Source organism: Tachypleus tridentatus, chromosome 2 (genome assembly GCF_004210375.1).
Source record: "Tachypleus tridentatus isolate NWPU-2018 chromosome 2, ASM421037v1, whole genome shotgun sequence".
In the NCBI taxonomy this organism is placed as follows: domain Eukaryota; kingdom Metazoa; phylum Arthropoda; class Merostomata; order Xiphosura; family Limulidae; genus Tachypleus; species Tachypleus tridentatus.
In genome coordinates this window covers 91,473,800-91,485,484 of record NC_134826.1, presented here as the reverse complement: position 1 = coordinate 91,485,484, position 11,685 = coordinate 91,473,800, and the positions used below count along the sequence as shown (strand labels likewise).

The window sequence follows — 11,685 nt, the reverse complement described above, 5'->3', positions numbered from 1 at the left end:
TTCGAAAGCCCGGCATGGTTTGGTGGTTAGGATACTCGATTCGCAATCTGCGGGTCACGGGTTAGAATTCTCGCTCCACCAAGCATACTCACTCTTTCAGCCGTGGGGTGTTATAATGGTATGATCAATCCCACAACTTGTTGGTAAAAACTAGTCCAAGGGTTGGCGGCGGGGGGTGATAAGCAGCTGACTTCCTTCTAGTTTTTCACTGCTAAATTAGATACGACTAGTGCAGACAGCTTTTGTGTAGCTTTGTTCGAATTTCAAAGTAAACAAAAATAAAGTGCATTCGGTTAGAATGTAGCTCTATTTTACAAGGGTTTTTATGTAAAAATAGGATTATGTTTGTGTGTATGTGACAGCTAAACGGAATTGTATTGTGGATACGGACTTAATAATGCCATCATGTGTAAATAAAACTAGCTAAAACATACGAGTTTTCGTATTATTATCCCATGAATTGAACGTGACACGAAAAGGGCACACTAATTAAAACGGCGGACAATGGACAAAATTAAACACACTGTGAGTAATGCAATAACAACGTAAAAAAATGTTATTATCTAGGCTTCAGTTAGAATGCAAACAAAATAATTCCTGAGAGGGAGAAAGAGTCTACGCTGATTCTGACTCTTTCCTGGTCAAAGCGTGGACCGAATAAATATGAAAATGTTCCATATAGATTTGTCTATCGAACTGTCTGTATCCATTATGAGCGAATCAAAGTGACCATTGTTTCTGTTCCACGATTCTTTAATGGTTCATCGAAATGAGCAGTTGTTTACTCAAGATGTTTGTGTGCTATATACACAGTACAAAGCAAATTATTAGATACGTTTCCTGGGTTAATTTGTTAAAAAGTTGAAATGCTGTATTTATTGTATAACAATAATTAAATGTTAATCTTTTATAATTCCTTTTACAAGTCGCTAAGTTTAATTATTCTCTTTGTCACAACTACTTAAGCTATCTAGTACTCACTGGGAATAGATTTATGGAACTTGACTTTAAGATGGCATTACTATTGTAAAACATAGATAAAAATAAATCCATTAAAGTGATTTCTACACAAAGCGTGAGGTTTTTAGGATAGTGAGCAGAAGTTCTCGACAGCTGTAGCTATCACCAAACTTACAGACAAACAGACAGTTTACTTAAACCACAGAAAAGTAATCTGTTAATAAGTGTTTTAAGAAATTTGTTAAGTACATTCTTCAAAAGAGTGACATCAACACTAGGCTAAATCAACTCTGTTAATTGTTATTCTATGTAGAGTAGCATAGTAAAATTGTCCGTAATTATAAATTGTGAAGTATATTTTCTATCTATGCTGTTACTGCATTTAATTAATATTTCAATTTAAAGAAAGTTTGAGCTTCATTACGTGATTAGAGTTAATGTCAATTATTCGTAGAAATACTGCTTATATTTGTTCTAGTATGTTTTAACATTAATAATACAAGAATATATTATGGCATTTCGACATAATTTTGATAGCATAAATCAATTTCGCAGTTTTCCTGTGTCACCATTTGTTTCCTGCTACGATTCCCGTCGAAGCCACCTTACACAACTGCATTTTGCACTAAATACATGGAGGGCGTAAACAGTCTAGGCCTGACAGATATTTTTTTAGTGTTAATAACATGTACTCACAGCTTTTGTATCAGTCGCTTTACATAATAAAGTACATAAATACATTTTAACTTTCAGTAACCAGCAGCGTACTTTTGGAAATGTTACGTGATAAAGACTTTACAAGTGAAAAACGTTTTTGTTTGAATTGCTTTGCTATGATTCATCAGTTCAGCAATGAATTAGTGTAATAATTACTTGCAGTTTGATTTATTAGTACTATAAAATGTTTACTACGAGATTAATAATTTCATTTTTGCATTTCATAAAAAGAAGCTATACGTGGTAGCGACAGCAACTTGTACACCAAATATTCCAAACTGTTTTTACGACTACCGAAATACCGGTGGTCAGTTAAGTTTTGCACATTATTTTAAATCATGTGTGAAAACATACAATACATTAATTGTAAATATTATTTATTTATTGGCTTGGTAGTTAGGGTGGCGGGTTCAAATCTCCATCTAACCCAGTGGTTCTCAAACTTTTTTTACCCATGGACCCCTTTTCCCTTCTTTTTTTTTGGTGGACCCCTTCATAACTATTGGTCATAAGAAGACAATATTCTATTTTTCACTAATATAAATTTTGAGCTTTTAATAATCAAAGAAGTAGTATATAATTAAGCTTTATTTTTAAATGAAAACTAATTTAATGCAAATAAAGTATTCTACAACAATTAGAATAATAATGATAATTAGTAATAATAATAATAATCAAAATTATTGTGATAATAATTCTTTACCAATATCTTGTATTACAATATTATAATGTTTCTTCCATGGTCAAGCCCATGGAGATCAGAGCTCTTCAGGCAATTGAATTCACTGCAGCCTTTATTTATGTACACTGGTTAAAAGTTTTGATAAACCAGTTAAAATTAAGTGTGTGATAAGAAAAAAAAAAAGAGATAGGCATATTTATTCAATGAGATCCCTGTGGTTGATGCTGCTCGGCGAGTTTCTTTATATCTGGTTCCATCGATGTTAATGATAGTCGAAGATCACCTCTTTTCACAATGTCAAGTCTATTGCGAGCTTTTGATAACAGTTGAGAAACACGACTAAATCCCGATTCAACAAGATAAGATGTTGGAAAAGCAATAACGTAGAGCTGTGCTTTATCCCAGAGCAAAGGGTACTTTGTAGCAACATCATTTGTCTTCCATACATTGTACTTTCCATCTTTGAATTTTGCACGCATTATTTCATCACTTTGTAATTCGATGAGAGGCTCTTGCAAAGATATGTCTATATCGGCAACATTAACTTCGAAAGGAATTGAAACCCAAGTCGGTATAACCATCATGAGTAGGTCACTAAACCGAGTTTGCATATCTTCATGCATATTTTCCATATATTCACCATATAATGCAAGATCTTCATCTTGCAAATCGCTGCTAACAGAGGCCAAACAAGGAAACTGTTCAAATGCACGACGCCTGATATTATTCTTATACAACTGTAGTTTCCTCAGAAAAGCAGCAATAGCACTTTTACTAGATATCAGATCAGAATCTTTTCCTTGGAGCTGTTTATTAAGTGAATTCAATTTTTCAAATATATCTGATAAGAAAAACACATCACATTTATTTGCAAGCAGCTGTTCTCCAAGTTGTGTGTTAGCAAGAAAGGAAACAATAGAATCCCAAAGTGCAATGAAACGCTGAAGACAATTCCCCTTTGATAGCCATCTCACCTCTGTATGTAATACAAACCGCTCAAACTCTTCTCCATTTTGCTTACATAATTCATGAAAAAGGCGGTCTCGGAGAGAATTTGATTTAATATGGTTAACTACTTGTATTACGACAGTAAGGGCATCATGCAAACGTGCACTCATTTTCTTTGCAACTAAGTGTTGACGGTGTATCACGCAGTGAATACAAAATACTTCCGGGACAGCTTTTTTAAATGTGCAATAAAACCTTTGTATCTGCCTGTCATAGATGGTGCACCATCAGTAGCACAAGCGGTTATATTTTTGAGTGGAATATTGTTTTCCTGGAAATAAGTAACAACTTCATTAAAAATTGTTTCACCTTTTGTGTCTGTCACAAGACTTCTAGCAAAAAGCATTTCCTCTTTGGATCCTTCATCATTGTTAAATCTAACATATGCTAATAAAATGGCCTCATTATCTCTTAAAGTGGATTCATCAAGTTGAAGGGCAAACTGTTTCACTTGCAAATGGGCTATCAATTGTTTTTCTACATCCTTTGCCATTTCATCAATGCGTCATGACACAGAAGAGTTGCTTAAAGGGATGGAATTAGTAATTGCACTTGCATTTTGTTTCATAACTGACGAAATTATAACAGACACTGCTGGTAGAATTACTGTTCCACCAACATTATGGGGTTTTCCTGCCTTTGCTATTATTTTGCTAATTTCATATGATGCCAGTAAACCATCACTCATTTTACACACTTTGTTATTAAACAATTGAGACACTGTTTTTCTAGCTTGGAAATCATCACGAAGTTTTTTAAAGTATTCTACTGGTTTATCTTTCTCTCTTGTGTGCTTCTTTTCTAGATGGATTTTTAGTTTACAAGGTTTCATACTATCATTTGAAAGTACATCCATACATATGAGGCACATTGGTTTCGTTTCATTATGTGGTGTTGGAATAAATCCGTAAGACAAATATTCAACGGAGTACTGTCGGCACTTCTTTTTACTTGGAGCAGCTATGGGATGTCTGCAAAAAATAATAATATATATACATACGCACATACATACATACATATATATATATATAATATGTATACAGCTGGTAATACAATTATTGCATTTCATAATATCTAACTATATATATTGCTATTCATTTTTAGAAATTTTTCGACAAATAAAACACATATTTAGAAACAGAGTGCATGGTAAATGTTCGATGTAAAACTGGTAAATAGAAATGTTACAGTTAAAATAACTTGAATGATTAAAAAAACTATACAAGTCATTCATTATTATCATTAGGGTCACCATTGACATTTTTAACTTCCTCAAAGCTGATGATTATATCAGATAACTGCCAAGATATGAATTGATATTTGAAATTTGTATCAAAACGGGAAAAATTTGCCATTTTTCTCTTCAGTCTTTTTATACTTTTATACTGGGAAATAATTTTTTCATTATTGAAATGCAGAAATTAAAAAACATACGAAAGAATGTCTGTACTAGGAACTTTTAATATCTCTTACCTTTTCACGATGGAGTTCAACGTTAAACTGAAGTGAACTGCTTGGGTCAAGTCGACATTTTAATAGATTTTCCCCTAGAAGGGTTTGACAGATCGAAGTATTTCTGGAATAAATTCCCTAAGGAGATTAGTATGGGAGGGCGAAGGTCAGACAGACAATATAATAGGAAAAGAACCGACTGCCTGAGGCGCATATTTAAAACCAGCTCTTATCACTTATTTTTTTCTTTTTTTTATTGCTTTCAACGCAATTTTCTGGAAATTTTTCAAAATCTAGAAAATACATCCAAATTTGTGTGAATGTCTACTTCAGCTTTTTTCACGTCCAACAAAAATTACAGTAGAAATTGAATTTTTAATAATAAAAACCATTCTGAGTTGGTTTTCTTCATGGACCACCAAAATATCATTGTGGACCCCCAATTTGTTATGTTTTGCCTGTGGACCCCCAGAAATATTCCATGGACCACGGTTGAGAATCCATGATCTAACCAAACATGCTTGCCCTTTCAACTTTGGGGTCGTTGTAATTGACGATCAATTTTACTATTTATTGGCAGAAAAATAACACAAGAGCTAACGATGGATGGTGTTGATTATCTCCCATCCCTCTAGCTTATCACTGCTAAATTAGGGAGTGCTAACGCAGATAATCCTCAAGTAGCTTTGATCTAATTCATACCAAACCATTTATTTATAACTCAGTTTTACATTATAGACCTAGTCTTTAATGCTTTGGTTTATCTTGGCTGTTACAACGTTTAAGCATAATAGTGTTGCAGAAAATTAAATATTGTTTTAGTATACTCCTATGTTTAAAGATAATAAAAATATATGCTACTTTAAGGTATAAAATATCTCTTGAAGTAAAATATCCGGAAATAAAAAATAGGAATAGTGAAATGTTTACCTGTGTACACACTTACATATGTAAGTGGCTTCCATATTAATTCTTCACAAATGTGTTTGTATCTTATTTACATCATTCATTTAGGTCTAAAATCTGTTGAAAGGAAAATAAAATATCAAGCCTAGTTTGAAATGCTTATTATTAGGGTTTAATTTAAGTGTTAGGCAACGTATAGAATGGCTCAACATAAAATTTTCGTATTGTTAGATGTTTGTCATAAGATTACCACTCAAACTGTGTACTAGAATATTATTTGAATCTAACTTAAGACTAAAGGTAATGGTAAATGATGTTACCTTTTATTTTAGAATTGACTTATACCGCCCACTGGCTAAAGTAAACATTGAACAATTCAGTCATGCTACGAGCTGCTCATCAATAACATACCCTAAATCTACAATTTTATTATCTAAGTTACGTAACATTTTGAAATATGAATGATAGTGTGATTAATACAGTAAGTCTGTCTGTTTAACCATTACTCTTATATTATGAAAAGCCAAAAGATTCAAAGTTTTATAGTGGTCCGTATACGGTATAAATAAAAAATATTCATGTAAGGAATGTGAAATACTGGATTAAAAAAGTAATTTTTGTTATTCACGAACATCAAACGACATGTTTAATAACAGTTTAATAGCGCTTATTCGATTTCTTTATTGGTGTATTTATGTCATTTTAATCATGGCAGCGATTAATTGAAAGGTCAAACAATTCAGACACCAGTGATGTAGTTCCAAATTTATAGTACCAGAGCACTAACAAAACTTCTGTCACAGATGCAACGTCACTATCGTATTAAGTAACTGCCATTTTCGGGTTTCAGCACTATACCCCTGTCGGAAACGAACATTAATTGAATTTTCTAAACAGTTTTTATTTTTAAAGTGAGAGGTATTATAAATTATTCTTTAGAATTAAGATCTCATAATTTAAATTGTGACTTAAAATTTTAAGAAACAAATGGAAAGTAAGTGATATGTAATTTACTGAGGCTTAAGTTTATAATTCCACCGTCATAGATTTGTCACTTAATGTTATGTAGAAATAGACCAGTGTGTCACAAATGGCAAATTTTCTCAGATGTTTTTAATAGTATAATCAAGGCCTAACTCTGTCATGGTACTGATAGTAGGCTAACATGAAACAGATTTGAGTACGACCACCTAATGAAACTGACGTAGCCAAACCATACAGAAAAGTTATAGTTATTTTGCACAGCCTATGGAGATGAATTAAACGTTCAGTATAATTCTGTGTTATAAATAAAAGTTTTCCAATTTACATGTGTATTAATTAAAGCCAATTTTAATACACTTAAGCTCCTTATCAACTGGTTAAATAATAAGCATATTATTTTTGTTATCAGCAAAATTACTCGTCCACAATGACGGGAAAGGTTTAAGTTAATGTATCAGTTTAAATTATTTCATGGCCTTTAACAAGGGTAATTGTGTTGCACTCTTGGTTTCACTCACAGCCAAAGCTCTGAGCTACTTATATCGCCCACTGGCTAAAGTAAATATTGAACATTTCAGTCATACTTCGAGCCGCTCATCAATAACATACCCTAAATCTACAATTTTATTATCTAAGTTACGTCACATTTTGAAATATGAATGATAGTGTGATTAATTCCTAACAATCTAGTATAGAATATCCTGTTTGTGAAATAAAATGTAACATCAACATTATTCATGTCTGTTTTCCTTCATTTCAAAATTGAATGTTGAGCTTTACCTGGATTGGTAACTTTATCAAACGCAGTGCGGGAAGCGACCGGAGTAAACGGGAGACAGAGGAACGCTCGGATTGACACTAGAGTTCGCAATATATTATATATAAGATGTTTTCAATTAATGCTTACTTTACGAAAATTAGCAGAACATTTTACATGTAATGCAATTAGTCATGTAAGAATACGTTGCGTATATATATAAATTTTATGATTTACAATTGTACTAGTTTTTTGTAGAACCAATTTGTTGGTAAAAGGGTAGAAAACTTTTATTTAGTCAAAAGTAACTTTAGACTTTGTAATGGATTCGCATAACTTAATGGTTAGCGTGAGTTCGAATTTCGTGGTTTACGTCTTTTTGCTACAAAAAATGCGATTCGCATAACTTAATGGTTAGCGTGAGTTCGAATTTCGTGGTTTACGTCTTTTTGCTACAAAAAATGCGATTCGCATTTTAGGACCATGGATGTGATGTAAAAAGAGGGTCAAATCTCACTGCTGGACCAGATTGGGTGCTGTTGGCTAGCTTACTTTAAAAAGATTACTTTCTAACATAATTTTGTTTTTTTATGTGTAAAATCTAGTAAATAAAAAAAAGACTTCCGGAACTTGAAACCATTCCTCTGCCATGTCAAGAAAGGAAAAAACAAACAAACCAAAAAAGTGTTGGAATGTGTTCTTTATTAATTAATAACGGGCTTTAAAATAATAGTAATAAAAATAAATTTAAGTGTGTGATAGACTTGTATAATTTGGTTGGGTGGTGATGAATCAACCCAATACTTGTCTGACCGCAACAACATACGATAGTACAGTGAGCAAATTCACAGTGAAAGAGAAAGGCAATGTTATAGTTGGAAAGCGACGAGTGATGGTTGAGTGCCTTAACCACCTGGCCATGCTGGGCCATTTCACTTAAGACATTATTTTAAGTATTTTTATGGTTTATAATGTAACACTTTAGTTTGCTCATTTTTCTTAATAATGGAAATTGATTAAAAAGTAGAGGAATATAAACAAAAACGTATAATAAAAATTTTGTATAATATTTCTTTAATCTCTCAATGGCTCAGTTATAAGTTTGAAGGCATATAACACTAAAATTCGACGTTCGATACCCACTGCGGATACAATGTAAATAATCCGTTGCTTAGCTGTACACTTATAATCACTCACGTAGTATACAATTATGTTTTATTGCAAAATACTTCCAAAATTAACTAACAGAAACACTAGATTTCTGTACCGTCAAAATATACGCTGAGTGTTTGTATATTAGTATTTTTCATGCATACAATAATGTATCTTTGCCCTATAAAGTTTTAGATTAGAATGCACATTAAATAAGTTTTAATTAGTAATTTTATCGTTTAAAAAGTTAATACACAATTATGATTGTGACTAGTGCTTAAAAAAGTATATTTATTTATTCAATACATTAACATTAACGGGTAACTAGTATTTATCTATATATGTATGAATTTTTAAATTTAGTTGCATATGTGTATTATGTGAAGTCGAGTAAATCAAACAATTTATATAGACAGTGGTGTAGGTTATGTGGGATTATAAATATATGGTTCATAAATCTCATGAAGTGTTTCGGATTTCTATCACTAATTAAGAATAATAAGTTGTAGGATATATAAATTGTATTTGAAATACATTTATGTATAATTTATTGCTTGAAGTACTCCAATAATCTCGGAAAGATAGTACAACCTATAGGTAGTACCTAAGCTATGACGTACCGACTTGCCGAATACAAAAACTACTCCTAACAGTAACAACAACAAAAGGGTGGGAAATATTCCTCAAATGATATTAAGTAACTTCGTTTTGTTAATCATCAATTAAAAATAACTCGAAAGGACACAAACCATCAACCATCATTATCGGAATGCTCTACAAGGTAACTTGTGAATACTGTTTAGAAGGAACCTGTGAAACAGTTACATTAATATCGTACATTATTGATTTTAGTAAGTATATTGCCTCATCTTATTATTATGTATTTTAAAACATTAGTTGGAACGTACAAGTAAATTTAGTAAACGTCTGCTAATATATAAATGAAGGGTTGTAGTCTCGAAACCGTCACCTTATACTAACTTGCCAATGGATGCTGTTTGTAATATTGCTGAAGTAGCATTATTTTTCAGTCCTTTGCTACACTAAATTCTGCTTATAGATAGCGTTCTTGTAAAACATTATTATTGTTGTTTTGTATACAGCACAAAGCTACATAAAGAGCTACCTGTACTCTGCCCGCCACGGGTATCAAAATCCGGTTTCCAGCGATATAAGTCTGTAAACAACCACTGTGCCACGTTAATCTTGAAAACTAAAACTTGTGATGACGAGTTACATGCCCCACACTACACTTTTAGCAATATAACTTAAAACTGACAAATTTTTATTTCAAGAAAAAGTAAACTTCCTGTGTTTACAAATATAACTCAGTAATTTAGCCTTTTCAGAATAATATGATTTCAGTTTTCATACTTTTCATCAATATATATATTTTTAATGTGTCATATAAGCTGTTGGTTTCACAGCCCAAAATAGAAATTTTGAAATTATGTGTAACTAGGTCAAAATAATAAAACAAGATCACATGAGGCTCGAGGGCAGATAGGTAGCGTGCTTCATGAATTACTCATTCAGACTTGTTCATCAGCAAGTAGTTGCTTCAGGTTGAATGAAGAAAGTTGAGGCTCTTCTTTCACAAAACCTGCAGGTAATAATTAGTACGTGAAACTGGTAGTTTCACATATAAGTACTTGTCATTATTCCTCTTTTTTTTTTTTTTTTCAGTAAAAGAAAAGTAACATAGCGTTCCGACTCGATTCTTTTACAGCTGCTTAACCACCAGAAGAGCAAAATAAGTTTAGACTTTGAAATCAATTTTCTGGAGTGTTAGCTGAATAGAAAAATATATGAAACGCATTATATTTTCTTACAACCACGTGAACCGATCAAAATATTGAAACAGTGTAAATAATTTCACACGTTTTATGTATCATTTTTAAGAAAAGGTGGAATTTTTGTTACGAAGAAACAACAGCAATTAGTATAAGGGCTTATAACGCGGTGGGTGGTTTATATTGCTAAATTATGGAAGGCTAGCGCAAATAATCCTGGTGTAGCTTTACGTGAAATTCAAAAACAAACAACTTACCTTAGCAAACCTATATTTGTGGAGAATTTATCCATTTTGTTGAAGAGGTATAAAAACTGCCATAGATCAGTAACAAGTGGTGAATCGAATAATAGGTTGAGGTTCTTATTTATTTTTAGCATAGCAATATTGTTTGTTTAATATTAACTTGAATTTCAACTTATGATCCTTAGTGACTTGTAACTGAATTTTAGATCTGATAATTAGAGAAAGAGATAGAATTAAAATAAGTTTTATGCTTTTAATTCGATATCAGTGTAAGCTGTTTTTGGAGCAAATAGTATAGATCTAATCAGTTGTTTTATAGCATCTATTTGAAGTGTGTAAAGTACACTGACAAAAGGATCATCCTGGAAATAACACGACTACAAGGCTTTTGACAGTGAGAAGATAAAGTTTAGCCTCTATAATTCATTAGTTTTATAACTAACACTAACATAATATACACTGCTGGCCAAAATCTTAAGGCCAATGAACATAAAGAAAAAATATGCATTTTGCGTTGTTAGACTCAACCACTTATTTGAGTAGAGCTTCGAAAGATGACAATAAGAAAACGGAAGATAAAAATAAAAAAACTTTTTAGAATTTAATATACAAAATGTGAACACTATAAAATTAGTCTGAATACGAGCTAGTCAAAAGTTCAAGACCATACCTAAACGAAGCGTTAATTGGTAAACACATAACGAAATTTAGTCATTTGTGTTCAAGCATTAGCGTTGTCAACATCTCTCACTGATATATCCTGTGTTACATTGGGTAAAAACATGGCAAAGGTTAAAAAGCTGATATAGTTTGAACGTGGCAGAATTTTCGAGCTGCAAAAGCAAGGTCTCTCTCAACATGCCATCGATGGTGAGATTGGGCGTAATAAAACTACTGTTACAAATTTCTTAAAAGACACTGAGGAGTACGGAACGAGAATTTCAAGTGGTCGGCCCCAAAAAAATTCGCCAGGTTGAGCAGAAGGATTCGACGGGTTGTCTGATGAGAAAAATTTAACCTGAATGGTCC

The 11,685-nt window shown here is 32.2% G+C and overlaps 3 protein-coding genes across 3 annotated transcripts; all 3 read right to left on the bottom strand.

Annotated features, from left to right (window-relative positions):
- Positions 1–2,559: 2,559 nt before the first annotated feature.
- LOC143245561 (zinc finger BED domain-containing protein 5-like) lies at positions 2,560–3,477 on the bottom strand. Its single transcript, XM_076491921.1, has one exon. The coding sequence runs from the start codon at positions 3,475–3,477 to the stop codon at positions 2,560–2,562; it is 918 nt and encodes a 305-aa protein (XP_076348036.1).
- Positions 3,478–3,506: 29 nt separating this feature from the next.
- On the bottom strand, positions 3,507–3,860 carry LOC143245560 (zinc finger MYM-type protein 6-like). The gene has a single exon (XM_076491920.1). It carries the CDS (start codon positions 3,858–3,860, stop codon positions 3,507–3,509), a length of 354 nt encoding a protein of 117 aa, XP_076348035.1.
- A 12-nt stretch (positions 3,861–3,872) lies between these two features.
- Positions 3,873–10,703, bottom strand: LOC143245559 (protein FAM200B-like). The gene is made up of 2 exons (XM_076491919.1): positions 10,669–10,703; positions 3,873–4,338 (listed from the first exon to the last, which is right to left on the bottom strand). The coding sequence occupies exons 1-2, from the start codon at positions 10,701–10,703 to the stop codon at positions 3,873–3,875; spliced, it is 501 nt and encodes a 166-aa protein (XP_076348034.1).
- Between the last annotated feature and the right edge of the window lie 982 nt (positions 10,704–11,685).